The following is a 21339-nucleotide window of genomic DNA, read 5'->3' on the forward strand; positions in this document are numbered from 1 at the left end:
AAGGAGTCAAATCCTGGCTGAATCCACTGCAGCAGGAGCCTTGTGAGGCCTTGTGGCTGTAATTTGGGGAGTGCTGCTGCTCAGCTCAGGAGTGTTTTCATTGCAGAGATGGCAATCAACATGGCATTGAGGCTTTTTATATTTGTCTGGGGTCATGGCTGGCCCAGATTTTAAACAGTGTCTCTGTCACTCAGCAGCTTGGCCTACACTTTGTTCTCTGTTAATTTGCACGAGCCTCAATTAAATTTATAATTTGTGGGCCCAGAGTGGAGAGAATTGTTTTGTTCAGTAATTCAATTGGGAAGTCTGGAGTGTGAGTGGAGAAACAAAGCACTGTCAGCTGTAGCTGTTTCCTTCAGAGCCCTGGTGATTGAAAGGATTGCTGGCTGGCTGGCTGCATCCCGGGGCAGGAGCCAGGTCCTCGGGGCAGGAATGGGCTTCCCTTGCTTCCCACAGCACCAGCAGCCACCCTGGCACATGCTCTGGGCAATCCACTTGTGCTCAGTCAGCTCCATTACAGCCGAAAATCAGCCCTGAGCCCAGCACAGGCAGGAGCTGGAGCTGCTGGAGGAGCCCAGAGGAGGCTCCAGGATGAGCAGAGGGATGGAGCAGCTCTGCTGGGAGGAAAGGCTGGGAGAGCTGGGAATGTTCACCTGGAGAGGAGAAGCTTTAAGGGGACCTCAGTGTGACCTTCCAGAACTTGAAGGGAGCTTGCAGGAAACATGGAGAGAGACTTTGGACAGGGGATGGAGGGACAGGACACAGGGAATGGCTCCCCACTGCCAGAGGACAGGGATGGATGGGATATTGGGAAGGAATTCCTCCCTGGGAGGGTGGGCAGGCCCTGGCACAGGGTGCCCAGAGCAGCTGTGGCTGCCCCTGCATCCCTGGCAGTGCTCAAGGCCAGGCTGGACACTGGGGCTTGGGACAGCTTGGGACAGTGGAAGGTGTCCCTGCCATGGCAGGGGTGGCACTGGATGGGCTTTGATGTCCCTTCCAACCCAACCCATTCCATGATTCTGTGAACTCCATAGAGTGCCCAGCACAATTGCTCTGGATTCATCCTGGCTGGGATGCTTTTCAAAGGCTTCTGCATTTCAAGGTACTCGGCCAGAGCTCTGTGGATTAGGCTGCTCAAAGCACCCTTATTAAGCAGGTAATTAAGAGGCAGAATCGTTGCTGTTCCTGCCACTGGGAGGTTGGGGAGAGAGCTCTGAGTGAACAATGGGATCCTTTCCTTTTTAATTCTTGATGTCTTAATAAGTGTCTTCATGTATTACTGCAAAGCAGAACGTGACCGCCCTCATCAACTCCGCATGGGCTTTAAGTGCTATCAGCTGTTAATTAACTCCAGTTTGAAGAAGTTGGGGAAGTTGAAAGCTGCTTTCCTTCGGTGTGCTGGAAGCTGATTCCCATTGATTTGTGCTGGGAATTAATCAGCCAGCCAAGCACTCATTTATTCCATTTGCCTCTGTGCTTCCTTTGCTTGTAAACGATACCTTTGTAGTTTGCTGAGAGCATGAATCATGTTGGAGCTTCTGAAGAATTTCCCCCCTCTATACTCATACATTTTTCATGCTGCTCAAATCATAATCTGGATAATGAGTGTGGAGAGAATATTGCTGTGTGTCTCCAGCTGAACTTTGGGGATCCAAACCCCTGATTTGCGTGGCTGGCTGCTCTGATATAACACTGACTAATAGAGAACAAACATGTTTAAACTTTGGGTTCAGACTTACAGAGCTAAAAAAGCCTGAATGTACATTCCTGGTGAGCACTCCCTGGCTTGTGGCCTGTCAGTCTTCCTCCAGGCTGGCTGTGAGTTATGGTGCCTGGGCAGATTAATGGGGGGAGTCCCTCATAAATTTATGGGTGAGAAAGTAATTGCTTCCAAAACTTGTACAGTTCCCAATTAGCGGCAGGCTGCTGCTCCTGCAGCCCTGTGTGTGCACTGTGCTCTGGTTGAAAGTGTTGGCAAAGATTTGTCTGCACATTCCATGTCCAGGGAAGTGCAGGTAAATCAGGAATTGGGAGCATGGTGGCAGCTGGAGCAGGTGCCATGGCCATGCCACACATGAAGCTGGATGCAAATTCCATTTAAAGAGGTCAAAGTGTTCTTCCCAGGGGGAAAACCACAAGCAGGCTAGACATAACATCCATAAAACTGTGTTGCAAAGGCTGGTGCTTGATGGGATATTGTGACTGGAATAAAAGAGCTCAGCCCAAGAGCAGAGGGGCTGGAACCACCCAGAGAGGGGGGCAGAGGGGCCGGGTGATGTCTGTAGGAAAAGCCCTTTGTTCTCTTTTCCCCTTGGGAGGGAGGAAGGCAGGACTCCAGGAAGGCAGGCAGGCAGGAAGGAAAGAAGGAAGCATGAAGGAAAAAAGGAAAAGCAAACTTGAGGTCACGACTGAGACTAAATCAGTAATTTAGGAGGTTCAGGTGATCACCTCTCCAAATTAGGAGTAGCTGGTCCCTGAATGGTGAGGCTGGATAAGGCAGGCCTGGATGTGGCACTCAGTGCTCTGAGCTGGGTGACACAGTGGGGACTGGTCACAGGCTGGACTTGGTGATCCTGCAGGGCTTTTCCAGCCTCAGGAATTCTGGATTCAGCGGCTGAAGGGGGTGGATGGGCTGGGGGAGAGCTGGAGCTGTTCCACTCCCTGAGCAGTGCCCCAGAGCAGCGGTGCTCGTGTCCTGGCTCTGTGTGGGGACAGAGGGACACGAGTCCTCCTCCAGGCTCTCTGTCCATGTGGGCTGGGGGGTTGGGGAGGGAGCTGGAGCCCTGTTTCTCTGACACCCCAGGATCTGCAGGGGAGGTGTCCTTGAATGATGTCACCTCTCAGCGTCAGTTCTGGGGATGCTTCCAGAACATGACCCAGAAGCTGCGTCCCAAAGCTCCAGTGCTCCCACAAGGGAGGGACTGAGGTTTGTGTCAGTCTCTGCTGTGCCAGGGATGCTCCCAGTGCCCGTCACCTCCGTGGGCACGGGATGGCTACGGCCCACCCAGGGACCTGCTGGGTTTGAGTACAGCTACTGGAGGGCAGGGCAGAAATCACAGCCTGGGCTTGGAAGGAAGAGGCCCAGAGCTCATTCCCTCTGTGGCACATGGACAGGATCTCTGGGAGTGTCCCACTGACATGGCATTGGTTGCCCATGAGACTCTTCCAGACTTGTCATGTTTCCAACCCGTGACCTTCTCCAAGGTCCCTTGGTCACTTGAGAGCATTCTGCTTTTTCTTGTTAAAGCAGTGTTCCAGCATCAAGCCCAGCCTGTGTGTCACTGCTGGGGACACCTGGCACGGTGCTTTGGGGGTGTGTCACTGCAGGAGGGACTCATTTTGATGCCATCTCTGGGTCTGTGGGATGGGATGCCATGGGATTGGGTGTGAGGGGCAGAGCCAGCAGCTGCAGGTTTTGCTGTGGCTGGCACTGCTAGGGCCAGGGGCGTGCTGAGCTGATTGTCCTGTTTCCCTGTGTCCCCAGGGCGTGACCTACTGCGGGGAGAGCTCTGCCAGCAGCCTGACCATGGCCAACGTGCCGTGGCACGGGGAGGTGGTGAGCTTCGTGCAGGAGCTGGCGCGGCTGCTCCCGGAGTACGGCATCGCCTGCGAGCACGAGCACTCCAACTGCCTGCTGCTGGCCCACAGCAAGGTGAGCCTGCCTGGGGAGGGCACAACTGCCTTCTTTGCTTCTAACAGCCTTCTTCTCCAGAGTTATCCCAAACTGCTTAGGCTGGAAAAGCCCTCTGGGGTCTTTGTGTCCAGCCCAGCAGTGCCAAGGCCACCGCTGCCCCATGTCCCCAAGTGCTACATGCACACCTGTGTTAAACCCCTCCAGGGCTGGGGCTCCACCCCTGCCCTGGGCAGCCCATTGTCACTGCAGCAGGCCCCCAGCCAGGTAATAATTAGCATTGACTCCATGATTCACAGAAGGCTGATCAATCACTTTCTTATATTATTATTAAGGAACCCATTGCTTTTATATGCAGTTACAATACAGCTGAACTTGATTGGTCCTTCAATCAAAACCCATCACCATTGGCCAATTAAGAAACCATCCTTTGCTAAACAAATCTCCATACATGTGAACACATTCCATATGTTCACAACAACAGATGCAGCAAGTTAAGATAAGAATGGTTTCTCATTCTTTTCTCTGATCTTCTCACAAACTCTTCCCAGAAAGGCCTGGAAAAGTTGTGTTTCTCTCTGTGGCCAGAGAGCTGCTGCCACAGTCCATTCCAAATCTTCCCAAGACTCTCCAGTCACTAGCCAGGAGAATCCATTGTGTGCCCAGGACTCCAGCCCTTCACACCCCTGGATGCCACTCGGACCCAAGGGATGCTCTGTTATTTTCCTGTTGCTCTGAGCCACCTCTCCAAAGGCAGAATCACCCCATTTGAATCAGAAACACAGAATCATTTGGGTTGGAAAAGCCCAACCACTCTCCCAGCACTGCCAAGGCCACCACTGCCCCATGTCCCCAAGTGCCACATCCACAGGGCTGTTAAACCCCTCCAGGGGTGGGGACTCCACCACTGGCGTGGGCAGGAAGGAGTTTCCCCAGTGTCCCCCCTGAGCCTCCCCTGGCCCAGCCTGAGGCCGTTCCCTCTCCTCCTGTCCCTGTTCCCTGGAGCAGAGCCCGACCCCCCGGCTGTCCCCTCCTGTCAGGAGCTGTGCAGAGCCACAGGGTCTCCCCTGAGCTTCCTTTTCTCCAGGCTGAGCTCCTTTCCAGCTGCCTCAGCTGCTCCTGGGGCTCCAGCCCCTTCCCAGCTCCCTTCCATTCCCTGGACATGCTCCAGCCTCTCAGGGTCTACATTGTCATGACAGCTTCTCTGAGCAACCTCTGCCAGGGCCTCACCACCCTCATGGTAAAAAATATTATCTTGCATCCAATGGAAATCGACCCTGCTGCTGTTTAAACCCATCAGCCCTTGAAGTAGGTCCTGCTAGAAAGGTTTGTCACCATCTCCCCTTCAAGTACTGGAAAGGAAATGAAATTAAATACAAGTGAAATGCCAAAAAATATGTTTAAAGGATGCAGGAAATGAAAAATAATGAGTACATATTTGCTTTCTGAGCTTCAGAAAAGATTAATAGAAGGACAGCAGAAAAAGATAATAATGTGCCAGCTGAGCACCTGATGAAATTGTAGATTCCTGGAATGCTTTGGGTTGGAAGGACCTTAAAGCCCATCCTATTCCATGGCAGAGACACCTCCCACTGTCCAGGCTGCTCCAAGCCCCGTCCAGCCCGGCCTTGGGCACTGCCAGGGATCCAGGGGCAGCCACAGCTGCTCTGGGCACCCTGTGCCAGGGCCTGCCCACCCTCCCAGGGAGGAATTTCTCCTGAAAATTAAATCTAAACCTACTTTGGAATCTGCAAAGAAAGCAGCTGGGAAGGAGCAGAGAAAACCAGGACACCTGGCACTGGTTGTGTTTGATCTCACCTTAAATTGGCTTTATTTACAGCCTCACTCCTGGCTGTTGCCACTGGCAACTGTTCCTGAGAAAGCAAAATCTCCTTTTGCATTGTAAGGTCCAGGAAAGCAAACAAACAGATTGCAGAAACCTTCTTGAGGCAGAATTTAAGTAACACCATTAGCAAAGAGAATAAATTGGTACCTGTCCAGGAGGAATTCAACAGCTGCTTCTACTTCCACAGCCATTAGCAGAGGGTGGCTGTGGGAAACAATCTGTCCTCAGTGCTAAAATAGCTAATAAAAAATAAATTTATTTCCATTAGGGTTTAATTTTTGAGTTTCAGGCTCTAGTGGAGAATATAATCTGTCAGTGCCTATTATTTGCAGGAAAACCTGTGCTCTGGGATTGATCAAAGTGGAATGAGTAATTGCAAAATCAAAGGGGTCTTTAAAAAATTAAGGAGTTGCAGGAAGAGTGTAATAAAAGTCATTAAGAAATGTGATTTATCTCACTGTGTTTTCCTAGGTCTGAGTTTGGAGGTGTTCAAACAGTGCTCCTGATAAGTTTAATGCTGCCATTGAATGCCAGCCTGTAGGAAAGAGTCTGGGAGTGTCAGGAATAATTCATCCTGCAGCTGCTGCCTGGGATGGATGGGACTCATTGATTGGCACCTACTTGTGATGAGTGACAGTTCAGGACTTGAGCTCTGAAGTCTCTTAAGGGCAGGGATTTAGGGAGAAAAGGGATTTTAAGAACAGCAAACTGCAGGTTTTGTGTCTGGTGTTACTTTTTCTCTCTCTGGAGGTCACGGGGTGGCGCTGAGATGGGAGCTGGGGCACCTGGGGGCCTTCGGGGTCCTAAAAATCTCCCGTGCAGCCTCCAGGTCTCTCCCCACACCCACATCCCTTCTCCCTGCTGGCCAGCAGTGGGTTCTGCCCTCTGGGAGTGGCTGCAGCTACAGGGGAGGTGTTCCTGGGAACCCTCAGCACTCAGGGGATGATGGATCCCACTTGAACCTCGAGAGCTTTGGATCCCAGGGGAGCTCAAAAAGTCCTAAAAACTGAATCCTCACAGCAAGGTGTTGGATTTCCACTTACCCTTCCCACAGCCCTAAAAATCACCCCAGAGAACAACCCCTGTGCCCTGCTCCCCAAGCCCTGAGGGTCCACCTGTTTCTGGGATTTCCATGGCTTTGAGGCACTGGGTGTCAGCTCCTCAGCGTCCCAGACTGGTTTGAGTGGGAAGGGCCCTTAAAGCCCACCCAGTGCCACCCCTTCCCTGGCCAGGGACCCCTCCCACTGTCCCAGGCTGCTCCAAGCCCCGTCCAGCCTGGCCTTGGGCACTGCCAGGGATGGGTGGGTCCTGCTGGAGCCTGAGGGATGAGTGGGGACAGTCAGAGCTGGGTGCAGCCTTCCCTTGGCTGGGAGCTCCTCTTCCCTGCCCTTCCTGCATCCTTTCCCTGGTTCCCATCTCTCTCTGGGGGTTGCCTGGTGTTTGGGCTCCATCCTGTTTGATTCTCTAGCAACAGTGATAGCTTTCTCCTCGAGCCAGGCCTTAGGAGCTCTCAGAGAACTTATCGCACTTGAGATAGCTCAGCTACCTCGAATGGCATAAAATTAGCAGGATGGCTTCTGAGGTAGTATTGGAAACAGCAAATGTTCTAATAAAAGGCAAAATAACAAAGCTCTTACAGAGAAAAACTGAGCTAGGGGCAAGAGGTTCTTGCTCTTGCTAAAACACCCCACAAAAGTGATTATTTCCTTTGTTCTCTTCTTTTTCTAGTGAATTACCTTGGCGGGACCTTTTGGCCTCTGTCCAATTGGCAGCTCCAGGTCTGAGGTGAAGTCCCAAAGATCCTATGAGGTCTTTTTAGCAAATTGAGGAGAGAAACTTCTGGGCTTTTTTCCTTTTTAAGCAGACAAAGAATAATTTGGTCACTCCGTCAACAGGGGGCACATTCCTACACAACAGTGCTGAATTCTTGAGTAATTCTCTTTGCTTTTGAGTAAATCCCATAAACCATGGTCACAAAAATGGGATTTATGGCATCACTTTGAACTAATGGGCTGAGATATCAACACAGCAGCAACTTTCTAGTGGAACAGTTAATTCCAGGGACCTTTTCCAGATAGAGGCCTGAGGCTGCTGCTGTTCCTGGCTGGGACAGTCAGTGTACCCTCAGGAGGACCAAAAGAGCTCCTGAGAAGGGGGAAGGTGCTGCAGCTGCCTCGCAGGGAGGATTTCTCAGAAGGAAATTCAATATCTTGGTCATTTCTGGACTAAGTCCCTGTGCCCTATGGTGCTGGATTTGCTTTCCATGTGAGTTCCACCCTGTCCTTATCCCGAAGCACTTCCAGCCCATTTTGTTCATTAACCCTTCCCCCTCGCGGAGCAGCTGGTTGTTTTCCAGCTCCCTGGGGCTTTACAACACCAGTTTCTGGCCAGTTCGGTGGGTGCTGCTGCTGCCCTCAGGCAGGCTGAGGCACTGGGATCCCAGAGCTCTGGGGCAGGACAGGAGGGTTCCATGTCCAAGCATCCCTGTGACCCTGGGCTGATTTCTATCTCACTGGGGGATGCACAGCTCAGGGAATGCTCCCAAAATTCCAGTGCCTGCTCTGTCTGGAGGTCTCAGCTCACAGGGTGACATGAACAGAGTGGGCTCAGCACCCTGCTGCCATCAGCCCTTTATGCTTTAATTAATCTGATAGGCCTGGGATTGGTTGGAAAAGCTCTTCAAGATCATTAAGTTCAACTGTCCACCCAGCAGCACCACCATGTCCCCATGTGCCACATCCACACACCTTTGGGACACTTCCAGGCGTGGGGACTCCATCACTGCCCTGGATGGAGTGCCCTGACCACCCTTTCAGTGAGGAAATTTTCCTTGATATCCAACCTGAACCTCCCCTGGCACAATTTGTGACTGTTTCCTCTTGTCCTGTCACTTGTTCCTGAGAGAAGGGACCAACAGCCCACAGCAAACACTGCATGAGCAGAGTGTCCATCCCTGGATCCAGACACTCCCTCGTGCTGCAGGTGCAGCTGTGTGCTCCAGCCCTCCCTTGCCTCACCAGCTGGATTCTCTCCCTGTTAGATGTGGTCTGGGATAGCCTTGTGTTCTCCAGCATGGCAGGATCATCCACAAAGCCTGAAACAGGCTTTTGGGGACATCCCTTCAATAAGTTCATTTCCCATACCCAAACACCCTTGTGAGGGTGGGCAGGCCCTGGCACAGGGTGCCCAGAGCAACTGGGGCTGCCCCTGGATCCCTGGCAGTGCCCGAGGCCAGGCTGGACATTGGAGCAGCCTGAGATCATGGAAGGTGTCCCTGCTATGGCAGGGGTGGCACTGGATGGGCTTTAAGGTCCCTTCCCACCCAAGCCAATCCAGGATTCTGTGTGGCTGTAGTGCTGGGGGTGTCACAGCACCTCCAGGGCAGGTGTTGGGGACAGGCAACAGCCTGGCCAGAGGTGCCCATCCCTGTCCTTCAGCCACAAAATCATCCCAGCCAGGAGGGACTTGGCCTTTTCCTGCTGTTGTGGGCCCGGGTGGCTCTGGAGCTCTGGGACAGGCACTGAAATGTTCCATGCTGAGCATCCCACGCTGAGCATCCCAGCTATATTTAGGGAGGAAGAGGAAGCACTTCACTCCCAGCTGCACATCCCCTGACAAGGAGTGCATCAGGGACAAAGAGTCCATCACGTTCAGTTCCTTCCTGCCTCTGTCCTTTGGAGAGTGGGAGCTGTCCTTGTGATGCAGCATCCCGGATCCAGGGACAGCATCACAGGGAAAACCAGACTTGGAGGCAGAGGGTCACAAAGAGATGGAACCTCCCGGGATCTGTAGCAGAGCAGGGGATGGCATGGAGCCCAGGTGTGGACAAGGTGACCCCAGGGGTGGAGAAGGTGTCTCAGCAGCCAAGCAGCCTCCTTAGAGCAGCTGTGAGTATGGAATGGTGGAATTCCCGAAGGTTTTCTCCCTTTCCCTTCTCTGGCTGTGTCAGTGATGATAAGCATCTCTCCGTTGTGCTGAAGTTATCTGGCTTCCATCCCTGGGAGTGGGAGCTGCCAAGGTGAACGCCTGGCTCCGTGAGCAGCTGGGCAGGGATTAAAAACCCCAAATCTGCCATAAGGAACCTTCCCTTGGAACAACACCCCAGGGTCAGGGGGATCAGCACAGGATTCCATGGGCTGCGGCACTGCTGGGCTCACTTCAGGGCAGTTCAGGCTGTCCCACTCTCTGGGGATCCAGAACAGTGAATGAATTCAATCTCCAGAGCAGTGAATTCCATCTCCAGGCATTCCATGTGCTGCCTCTGGAGGTGCTCCCTGTGCCCCGACACCTCTGCTGGCTCCTGAGCACAGGCTGAAGTCACTGAGGGTGGAACTGCAGGGCTGCTCGTTGTTGCCAGCTAAAGCTGATGGGACTTGTGGTGCTGGTAGCTGCTCCCAGATCCTGTCTGCAGAGCTGCTGAGGCATTTAAGGCTTGGTTATTCCCAGGGCTGTGTCCCTGTGCTGGTTTTCCTTCAGCCCCATGGGCTGCTCTGTGTGCCTGGCATCCCACTGCTTATGGGATCAGAGTCGGGGAATGGTTTGGGTGGGAAGGGACCTAAACCCCATCCAGTGCCACCCCTGCCATGGCAGGGACACCTTCCACTGTCCCAGGCTGCTCCAAGCCATGTCCAGCCTGGCCTTGGGCACTGCCAGGATCCAGGGGCAGCCACAGCTGCTCTGGGCGGGGCCTCACCACTCTTCAGGGAACAATTTCTTCCCAATATCCCATCCATTCCTGCCCTCCTTCCTCTTAAGGCCATCATTGCCATCTCTTACCTCACCTGCATCTTAAAAACCAGCTCAATCCCCTCCTAAAGCCCGAGGTTGTGATTATAATCCAAAATGAGGAGTTGGCAGTTTTTTGCCAAGCACTGTGACCCTGTTCAGTGTAATTTCACACAATATTTCTCCGTGTTTTGCTGAGTGACTCCAGTTCAGTCACTTCCCCTGTCAAACAAAGGGAGCCTTAAATAATTGTGAGCCTTAATGAGGTGAGAAAAGGGGTCATAATTCTGGGAATTTTTTGTTTGTCTTGGAGAGCTGGTGCTGGCAGGTGCTGAGGTGTGCTGTGTTTGATGGCAGCCTGTGGGAAGGTGCAAAGCTGCTGCTTTATCCCAGGGATGGGCTGTGCTCACAGGGAAATGGAGGAGTTCAGGATGGAGCCACCCAGATAATTTTCCTTTTGATGTCGTGCCCAGGGAAGTGGCTGCTGGTGGGCACAGGGCTCAGGGCTGGCAGCCACACCTGGAGGGGGATCTCACTCTTGGGTCCCACCTGGGCACGGCGTCACCTCTGCTCTAACAGCCCCTGCTCCAGCCCCCAGCTCCTGCTCCAGCCCCCCAGCTCCTGCTCCAGCCCCCAGCTCCTGCTCCAGCCCCCCAGATCCTTCCAGCTCCCCCAGCTCCTGCTCCAGCCCCCCAGCTCCTGCTCCAGCCCCCCAGCTCCTGCTCCAGCCCCCAGCTCCTGCTCCAGCCCCCCAGATCCTTCCAGCCCCCCAGCTCCTGCTCCAGCCCCCCAGATCCTTCCAGCCCCCCCAGCTCCTGCTCCAGCCCCCCCAGCTCCTGCTCCAGCCCCCAGCTCCTGCTCCGCCCCCGCAGCTCCTTCCACCCCCCAGCTCCTTCCACCCTCCCAGCTCCTTCTACCCCCCAGCTCCTGCTCCAGCCCCCCAGCTCCTTCCAGGCCAGGGTGCATGGTCCTGGGGAAGGTGGGCTGTTCCTGCTCTGGGGGTTGTGAAGGTGAGTTCTGGTGAGTCCGGCACAGAGCAGGATGGATCTGCCCCTCCAGATATGGAGCTGCTGCTGTGGTTCTGGCAGTTCCAGCAGCTGGGAGAGCCCTGGGCACAGCTCAGGGGTGTCAGCCTGTCCCTCTGACAGCCCAGCTGTGTGTCCCCCAGAGGCGGGTGTGGGTCCAGGGGCATCCTCTGCCTGGGCTGTTCTGGGGTCTGCAGGTGGCTCAGGTCACCCCAGGGACACTCTGAGTGGGAGCAGAAAATCCAGGAATGCTGGGGGTTAATGGCCAGGTGTAGCCAGTATAAAAACTTGGAGGAATGGATTTATTTGGGGATTTATGTATTTTTTCATGTATGTATTCTATGCTGTAAAACCTTTTATAGAAAGGATAAATATCTCCTTTTTTAATACAAGAATATACATAAAATATACATTATTTATATGTTTTGGGATATTTTTATATAGATAAATAAAATATTCTTCCCCATAAAGCCCTGGCACAGGGTGCCCAGAGCAGCTGGGGCTGCCCCTGGATCCCTGGCAGTGCCCAAGGCCAGGCTGGACACTGGGGCTTGGAGCAGCCTGGGACAATGGAAGGTGTCCCTGTCCAGGACAGGGATGGGCTGGGATGATCATTAAAGTCCCTTCCAGCCCAAACCCTCCTGGCATTCACTGAATAAATATAAAAATAATATAATAATATAATTTATTTCTTATATATTTATTATAAATAATATAAAAGAATAGGGGTTAGGGTTATATATACTCTATGTATTTAATATTCATCTCTTCCCATATGTCCATGGGAATATTCCCATCTCTCAGATTGATGGATCTCACTGTGTTTTGGTGCTGAGTTATTCCAGCAGCTGCCAGAGGGTCCCAAAGAGGAGAATCCCTAGTAGGGATCTTTTCCTCAGAGTGTTCCTAATAGACATTACATTTATGGACATTATTGACCTGCAGTGTGTCCATGTGGGATGAGGGGGCTCCAGTGGGAGCTCTCCCAGCTGAGAGGCACAGACTGCAGGGGTCCCTGGAAACTCTGGAATTTCCATGGATGTGTGAGTGTGGGATTAAAAGTAGTCTAGCTAAATTAATTAAGTTCAAACTAACTAAATGTGCTCTCTGTGCAGAGCTATGCTCCATGTCCTGGGAACAGGGCTGTTCTTGGACTGCCAGGTGTCTGGGTTTGAAAAGACAGGTGTGTGCTAGGGAAGGCAGGAGCCTCTCCTGAAATGGAAAATGTAAACCCCCTCCCTCTGACTTATTATAATTTTGAAATTAAGGGTCTCTCAGGCAAAGGTATGGGAATAGGAATAACAGTTCTTTATTAGGAAAACTAAAAATACAAATGCAATAGTACAAAATTAAAAAAAAAAAAAAAAAAAAAAAAAACCACAAAAAACCCCAAAACACTGCCAGAGTGAGAACAGGCCTGGCAGCCTGTGGGTCAGGGTGGTGGCAGCAGTCCCATCCCATGGTGGCTCAGCCCTCCTGCAGTGCCAGCTGTGCTTCTGCTGGAGCAGGGATCCTGCACAAGGCTGGAGTTTTCCTCTGAAGCTCCAGGGCTGCTGGGGATGGGCCTGGGCTTCCTCTGGGAATGCAGTGGGGAAGAAAGCTGCTCCTCTGGGAATGCAGTGGGCAAAGGCTGCTGTGGTGTGCCAAGGTCAGATTGTATCCAGGTAGGAATGCTTGGCTCCTCCCCTGGGCACAGCCTCTCCCCATGGATGATGGAATTTTCTCAGCCATGCAGGGACACTCACTGGCCATGAACAGCAGAGATCTCCTGGAGGGAGGATTGGTTGTGGGAGAGATAAAGAAAACTGCCCATGAACAGCAGAGAGCTGCCCCAGCTCTGACAGATGAGGATAGAATGCACACCCTCAGCTGTATCCTGTAACCTAAGCCACCCTGAATAGATTGCAGCTCAGCAAAGAGCAGATTTCATGGAATACCAGGAAAACCAGGCCGAGGGGTTCTGGAGGTAATTCAGAGATGGGATTCCTGCTCAGGAATGATGATAAAGGGATGCAGGAATGAGGAGGGGGGGGGGGAGCTCCCTCTGCTTCCTGCTCAGGAATGCAGGGATTGGGATCTCTGCAGGCTGGGAATGCCAAAAAAAAAATCCCAGAAGTCTCTGTGCACCAAGTGTTTCATTGGTGGCTTTGGGGTTTTGTTTGGTTGGGTTTTGGTTGTTTTTTGTGTGGCATTTGTGTTTGGTTTGGGATTTCTTGTGGGGGTTCTTTTGCATTTTTTTTTGCGGGGGGGGTTTGGTTTACTTTAGGAGGAGTCTTAGTATGCTTTGGTTTTTTTTGGTTTTTTTTTTCGTTTTGGTGAGCTTGGGTTGGTTTGGGTTTTGGCTTTGAGGTTTTTTGTTTGATTTGGGTTTTTTGCTTGGTTTTGGTTTTTCCAGGTTTATTTTTTAGGGGGAGGGATTTGGAGTTTTTTTTCTAGTATTTCATTAGAGTTTGGGGTTTTGTTCCTGTTTTAGGGTGTTTGGTTTTGGGAGTTTGGATTTTTTGGGGGAATTGTGTTGTTTTCTTTTGTTTATTGTGATTTTGAGGGTTCATCTTTTGGGTGGAGCTTTGTGGGTTTTTTCTATGGTTATTTTTGTTTGGTTTGGAAGGGGCAGGTTTTTTTTTGTTCTGGGTTTTTGTTTGTTTGTGGGTTTTTTTGTGGGGCTGGCTCCCCTGCAGACTGCTGATTGTTATTTTTGGTGTATGGTCTTTAAAATTCTGTGAAAATTGCTGGATTTAACCATTAAATCCTGTGCCTCCCCCAGAGAAAATCCATTTGTTGGATTTGAGGAGTTTGTATTCTTGAATCCTCAATAGGACAAGAGGGAGCAGCCTCAGGCTGGGCCAGGGGAGGCTCAGGGTGGATATTGGGAAAATTTCTCACTGAAAGGGCTGTCCAGCCCTGGCACAGCTGCCCAGGGCAGTGTCAGTGTATCCATCCCTGGAGGGGTTTAACAGCCCTGTGGATGTGGCACTTGGGGACATGGGTTAGCGGTGGCCTTGGCAGCGCTTTGGGGATGGTTGGACTCAGTGAACCTGGAGGAGTTTTCCAGCCCCGCTGTTTGTGGGATTCTCACCAAAGAGGAGCTGTGGCAGCCCCAAAGCTCTGGGGTTTCTCCTGCTCCCCCTGTGCTCCCCAGGGATCCTGGAGGGCAGCACAGCTCTGAGGAGGGGAGTTCTCCATCCAGGATGGAGCCTGTGCTTCCAGCCCTGCAGGGATGGGGTCTGCAGGAGCCACCACAGCCTTTTCTTTCTTTTCCTCCTCTTCTGCTCCACTCTCTCCTGTGCTGTTCAGTCCTTCCCTGAAAATCCTCTGGATGTTTGTGGTGCAGGACTGGAGTGAGTGTCTCAGGAGGAGCCTCCTTGTGCCAGCGTGGTTGGCTCTGAAGGAAATACAACATTACCCTTGGTAGGACAAACTGACTGGTTCTAGCTGCCTTCCATTCCTCAGCATTCCCTGTGTCACATCCCAGCCTCTCTCCCATATTTTATCCTGTCAAATTCACCTGGGATTATTTCTCAGCAGTGCTCATGTCTGGGGGAATGTAGTGCACAGTCCTCCTGCATTGTCATTAATCTGTGCACATGTTCCCAGCCCCCAAAAACTGCCTCTGCAAATACGTTGATAAGGGAAGAAATCCGGAGCGTGGCTCTTCTCCTTCAGGAATGTTGATGGATTTTGGGAGCAGGAGCTGCTCCTGCTGCAGTGAGAGCAGCTGTGAATCCACTGCCTAAGAGAAGTGATAGAATTGTCTTGGTCAGGGCCGCTCCTGGCAGTTCAGGAGCAAAGGGAGGGCTCAGCCAGGCTCTGCAGATGCTTCCAGGGAACCTGGCTCTCCATTTAATCCCAGTTTCTGATTGGATATATGGCTGTATCCCAGTCTGGATGTATGGATCTGTCCTAGGTTGGATACATATCTCAGTTTGGATATATCCCAGTTTGGATGCATGGATCTATCCCAGTCTGGATGTGTGGATCTCTCCCAGACTGGATGTGTGGATCTCTCCCAGTTTGGCTGTATGGATCTCTCCCAGTTTGCATATATGGATCTATGAATCTATCGCAGTCTGCATGTATGGATCCATGGATCTCTCCCAGCTTGGCTCGGGTTTCTGTGAGAGACAGGCCCTGTCCCAGGCCAGCCCAGCCCCTGTCCTGGGGCTGCCCGGTTCCAGCCCTGCTGCTGTGCCAGGAAAGGGCCTGGGTGACCACGAGCTGTCCCTGGGGACCAGTGGTGTCCTGAGGTTAACGAATTGGTAATTAATTCATTGTTAATGAATTAATTCATTGTTAATGATCCCAGCCCTGGGGGCACCTCTGGGGTGCTGTGTCCAGCCCTGGATCCTCAGCACAGCAGGGACAGGAGCTCCTGGAGCGGGGCCAGCTCAGGCTGTGAGGATGAGGAGGCCTGGAGCATCTCTGTGCCCAGGAAAGGCTGAGGGAGCTGGGGCTGCTCAGCCTGGAGAGGAGCCCCAGCTGAGAGGGGCCCTGGGGCCGGGCTGTCCCTGTGTGCAGGGAGGGCAGAGCAGGGCCCAGGCTCTGCTCCGGGGCCCAGCAGTGGCACCAGAGCCACGGGCAGGGCCTGAGCCCAGGAGCTGCCCCTGCCCAGGAGGCAGAACTCCTGCCCTGGGCAGTGCCAGCCCTGAACAGGCTGCCCAGGGAGGGGCTGGAGTCTCCCTCAGCGGGGATACTGCAGAGCCCTCTGCACACAGTGCTGTGCCCTGTGCTCTGGCATGGCCCTGCCTGAGCAGGGAGGTGGCACCAGTGACCCTCGGGGCTCCTTCCAGCCTGGCCCAGCCTGGGATTTAAAGCTTCCTCTCATTCCTGTGCCTCTTGTACCCCATCATTAATGCCTGCCTGGAGCAGTGCCCCTTGCCATGGAGGATCTGCAGAATTCCATCGGGGTTTTCCTGGCTGTGCATCTGTGCCACGTCTGTGTGGAGCAGTGGGTGTTGGGACTCTGGGGACTGGAGCTCCATTGCTCCAGGAGCCCCAAGGGAAGGCTCCTGAGTCACCCCAGTGCTGGGCAGAGCCCTCAGGGAGGGAGAGTTTCCCTTTGCAGCCCAGCCCAGGGCCAGCTGAAGGAGCTGTGACGCTCTGTGATTCCAGCTCAGGGAAGAACCAGGGGAGGGCTTACAGCCATTTACCTTGTGTCCATGTATTTATCACCCTGAAGGGCTCCACAGGCAGTGAACAGTTCCCTAACACACCTGCCCGTGTTAGGCTGGGATCCCAGGCATGTTTAGGGTTGGCTCACCTGTATTATGGATGCTGTGAAACTGCTTTGAGCCCTAAATCTTTTGTTCCCCGTGGAACAATCACAACATTGTTAAATCCAAGCTGTAAATCCCAGTTGGGCAGCTGGGGCTGTTCTTCCCCAGTCTGGGTTTGGGATTTATTCCTCAGCAGGAGCCATTTCTCCCCATGACACACCTGCCCCTCTGGCATTGTGGTTCCTGGCTGTGCTGTCACTGCACTAGAAGTGTTGGCTATTGATTGATCTGTTTTGGAATGGATCCCAGCTTGGTTGTTCTGGTGGGAATGGGGTCACAGAACCATGGAGTGGCTTGGGCTGGGAAGGAACCTCAAAGCCCATCCACGGCCACTCCTCACCTCCTCACCCCTGAGGGGGAGCTCAGCTCTGCAGAGCCCCAATCCTCGTTGGGATCAGGATTTTTCCCTTATAGGTGACATGATGTCTCCTCTGCCATTGCTTTCCTGGTGGCCTCACACACGTCCCCACCTTGGCACAAGAAAAATGAGCTTTGGGCACCTTGATTGATGCCAGGACTGGTTCCCAGTGCTGTGATTCTGCAGTGTCCCCTCCTGGCTCCAGCTCCGGCAGGGACGCGCTGTAATTCCATGGGCAGGGATGGAGGAGCATCAGCCACGGCTGACTGCAGAATTTCAGGGGTGTCAGCAGTTTTCCCAACCAAAAAAGCTTTTAGCTCTTGGGCACAAAGTCAAGTGCCATTTGAAATGCACAGCCATCAAGTTTGGGGGGAAAAAATCCACAATAACCAAGGAGCCGGTCTGTTTCCCCTCTTTTTTTGGATGAAATGCGTAATAAGCTCTTAGCTGAGATAAATCCTAATTGAAGCTTCAGCCAAGTCTGGAGCTAAATGGGCAGAGCAGGACTGGGAGACAAATGCAGCTCCAGCTTGTCAAAGTGAGCCATTCTTCACATGGAAAGAGGATTTGTGACATTAAACCTCTTCATCTCCCCCGTTCCCAAACACAGCCCTCCTGCCCTGTCCAGAGTCACCCTAATCCATCCCAAATCCATCCCAATCCCTTGGCACGTGCCTCTGGTGCTGCTCCTGGGCTGGGCTGCCCCGGAGCCACAGTCCCGTGCTCAGGGTTGGGGTGACCTTGGCAAGGTCCCTCCTTGAGGGGTACCTGGGTGTGGCCCCAAATCCACCCCTGTCCTGCAGAGCTCTCCCAGCTCCCCACTCGCATGGAAGTGTCAAGGGCAAGGGCAGAAGGCCTGGGAAGATTTTGGGAGGCATTTTAGGAGCCTCCCTCCTGAAAAGTGGAAGGGGAATCTGGTACTTCGAAGGCTCCAGCAAAGCATCCAACAGTTCAGCCCTCATGGAGATATCACAGGATCCTGGGATGGGTTAGAAGGGACCTTAAAACCCATCCAGTGCCACCCCTGCCATGGCAGGGACACCTCCCACTGTCCCAGGCTGCTCCAAGCCCTGTCCAGCCTGGCCTTGGGCACTGCCAGGGATCCAGGGGCAGCCACAGCTGCTCTGGGCACTCTGTGCCAGGGCCTGCCCACCCTGCCAGGGAACAATTCCTTCCCAGTATCCCATCCATCCCTGCCCTCTGGCAGTGGGAGCCATTCCCTGTGTCCTATCTCTCTAGCCCTTTTCCCTCTCCAGCTCTCTTGGAGCCCCTTTAGGCCCTGGAAGTGCCTCTGAGCTCTCCCTGGAGCCTTCTCCTCTCCAGATGAGCACCCTCAGCTCTGCCAGCCTGGCTCCAGAGCAGAGGGCTCCTCCTGGGAGCAGCTCCTGGGCCTCCTCTGGGCTCATTCCAACAGGATGAGGTTGTTCCAGTGCTGAGAATTCCAGAGCTGGAAGCAGCTCTGCAGGGAGGTCTCACAAGGGCAGAGCAGAGGTGGAGAATCAGTTCCCTGCTGACTCTGGGTGTTTATGCACCTCAGTTCCTCCCATTTTCCTGTTAAAGCTGTATCTTACAGGAGCCTCTGCATGGCTTTACCTGCACCTCCTTGTGACGCAGAATTAGTAAAACACCAGCTGGGGATCCCAGTTTGTCCCCACCCAGCTGCTCTCAGCACACCCTGGGTCTGGTGCTCCCTGGCCCCCTCACTGTCTCCTCTCCTCCAGTTCCAGGTGGATGGCGAGTGGAGGACCTGGATTGACTACGGCCGTTTCCAGGAGCTGGTCAGGGAGCACGAGCGGAGCGGCGGCTCCAGGACCTTCACAGCGGCCGAGTACACGGCCAGGACTCCTCCCTGGGCCCTCTTTGGGGCCAGGGAACGGGGGTTTGACCCCTTGGATGTGAGATTCCAGCGGAAGAACAAGGCACGGGACATCTCGGGGTGCTGAGGGCTGGGGCTCCCTCACCCTGGGCTTCCCAGGACTCCATTTCGGGCTGACACCCATTTTGGACCACCTGGATTATCCTGATGTTTGAGAAGAGGGTCAAGCCTGGATTCAACCCTTCCCTCTGTTTTTAGGGCTTCCTGGATGAAAATATTGATAACGTTCTTATCTCGAGATAAATCAGAACTGGTTCAGCAGCAGTGGGTGGGGGCAGTGCTGGGATCTCCTCAGTGGGGAATGTTTGGAGTGGGATGTGGGGCCACAGGGTTCCTTGGACTCCTGTGTAAGGAGAGCCTGGCAGCAAAACATTCCACATCCCTAAGGAAAAATGCCAGCGATTTCAGCCCCACAAGGTTGGATCAGGGCCACAGCCACACCTGGATCCAGAAGCTGATCCAGAAGCTGGAGCATCATTTTGGGGACTTTCTTCAGGTTCAGGTATTTAAAACACTGGTGCCATTTCCTGTAAAAACCCTATTCCCAAGAAGCCAAACCTTGGGAATGGTGTAACAGCACCCCTATGGGTACCAGCTGCAGCTTCTGATATCTCCCCAAGTGTCTTTGAACCTCGTGGCTTTGGGAATGAGGTGTAGGAACAGTGTTATCCCACTCCCAGCAGCCCTAAACACCAGGTCCAGTCCTTCAGAGCCCTGTCAGGCTCAGCTGGGTGTGCTCGGTGCTGTAGATGGAACATCCCTGACATGGGGATTCCATTGCTTTTTAAAAGCAACCTCTTTTCTTAAGCTGTACAGAGAGTTTCTAAAGAAGAAGGAAAATAAAGGAGTTTTGCCTAGAGTGCCTCTGGTGTGGCTGCGGAGCAGGGTCTGTCAGGGAGGGTGGGAGATTGACTGGAAGGAGATGAGAAGCACAGATGTTGTATAAGAGCTCTTTCCTAACAGATGTGGGGTGGAAGGGAGAACATTGGGTGGGTCTGTGGGTGATGGATGGTGGGTGCCTTCCCTGAGTATGTTTTTAAAAAAATCACAGAATCCTGGAATGGTTTGGGTTGGAGGAACCTTAAAGCCCATCCTGTTCCACCCCTGCCATGGCAGGGACACCTCCCACTGTCCCAGGCTGCTCCAAGCCCTGGCCAGCTTGGCCTCGGGCACTGCCAGGGATGGGCACTCCAAACCTCCCTGGACACCCTGTGCCATTGCCTGAGCACCGCTTCCATGGGGAAATTCCTGCTGCTGTCCACCCTGAGCCTCCCCTGGCCCAGCCTGGGGCCATTCTGTCCCCTCCTGTCAGGAGCTGTGCAGAGCCACAAGGTCCCCCCTGAGCCTCCTTTTCTCCAGGCTGAGCCCCTTTCCAGCTGCCTCAGCTGCTCCTGGGGCTCCAGACCCTTCCCTGCTCTGTTCTCTCCCCTGGACACAAGACTCCAGTTAGCCCTGGACCATCAGCTGGAATGGTGTGTTTGGTGTCCACCAGAACCCACCACATTCCCCTCGATGGATCCCGGCCCTTCAACACCTCTACTCTTTCCTAAATTCCCTTCATCCTGCACCCACCTCCCTGGCAGAACCCCCCCAGTCCATCCCAGTTCCCTGCTGGCCGCTGCAGGAGCTGCTTTGGGAGAAGAGCCCCAGTGCTGGAGGATCCTGGGGCTGCCACAGGAATCAGCTTGTGGTGTGAGGTGCTCCATAACTCTGACAGTGCCTTCCCTTGGGAATCCAGGGGGACTTCAAAGAAAATTGTGTTTGCTCTGTCCTTAGCATTGGTGCCATTTCTTCTGCAGCCCCCCAGGACACCCAGTCCCTGCTGTCCCTGTCACACAGGGTCCCACCTCCACGAGGCTCAGCTGGAGGGACGTGTTGGAGCTGAGAGGCCTCTCCCGATGCTCCCTGTGTCCTCCCTGTGCTCCCTCCATCCTTCTTGATCTTCCCTGTGCTCCCTGCATCCATCTCCTGGTCTCCTCTGTGTCCTCACACTCCCTCCATCCTTCCTTATTGTCCCTTTGTCCCTGCATTCCCTCCATCCTCTCCCTGCTCCTCCCCGCTGGCGCTGGGCCGGGAGGGCACTGCAGGGGACAGTGTGGGTGACACGGGGTCGGTGCCACAGTGTTCCCACGGGAATTGGCACCTGCCATGTCCTAAAACGGGGCTTTCCCCTGCCCTATGGGACAGCTCAACCCGAGTGCCAGGCAGGGTGGGACCAGGACACCCACCTGGGCCACATCTGGAGCTGCTCCCAGAGCAGCTGGGGCAGGATTTGCTCCTGCAGTTCCACTGGAATTGCCTCGTGCTCAGAGTGAATCTCCCAGTGCCCAAATCCCTCCAGGCTGTGCTCACACCCAGCGCTTCCAGAGGGACAAGAGAACACAAGTCCCCAGAACAGAACCCTCTGGCTGTTGGGGGACACCTGGAACTGGGGACCTGGCTGGCACAGTTGGGGCTCTGGGACCCTGCTCTGGGATCCTGCTCTGGCTGTGCCAGGGCCGGGAGGCTCTGCCCCTGCCGGGAGCAGGGATTTGCTGCCTTCCACCAGCAGCACCTCCTGCCTCACCTGGAACTGCTCCTGGTGGAGCTAAAACCGGCTGGAGGG

General features: G+C 53.7%; 1 protein-coding gene across 3 annotated transcripts in view; it reads left to right on the forward strand.

Annotated features, from left to right (window-relative positions):
* Positions 1–21339, forward strand: part of LOC137485566 (S-adenosyl-L-methionine-dependent tRNA 4-demethylwyosine synthase TYW1-like) — a 100861-nt gene that overhangs the window by 75602 nt on the left and 3920 nt on the right. Inside the window, exons 14-15 of one of the 3 annotated variants that reach the window (XM_068210104.1) lie at positions 3485–3652; positions 18580–19594. In XM_068210104.1, the coding sequence (XP_068066205.1) occupies positions 3485–3652; positions 18580–18801 (390 nt within the window). In that variant the 3' untranslated portion in view covers positions 18802–19594. Of the gene's footprint in view, positions 1–3484; positions 3653–5471; positions 6080–18579; positions 19595–21339 lie in introns of those variants that run through there. The other 2 variants (XM_068210106.1, XM_068210105.1) reach the window with 2 other exon arrangements.

The sequence above is a fragment of the Anomalospiza imberbis genome, chromosome 20 (assembly GCF_031753505.1).
Source record: "Anomalospiza imberbis isolate Cuckoo-Finch-1a 21T00152 chromosome 20, ASM3175350v1, whole genome shotgun sequence".
NCBI lineage: Eukaryota > Metazoa > Chordata > Aves > Passeriformes > Viduidae > Anomalospiza > Anomalospiza imberbis.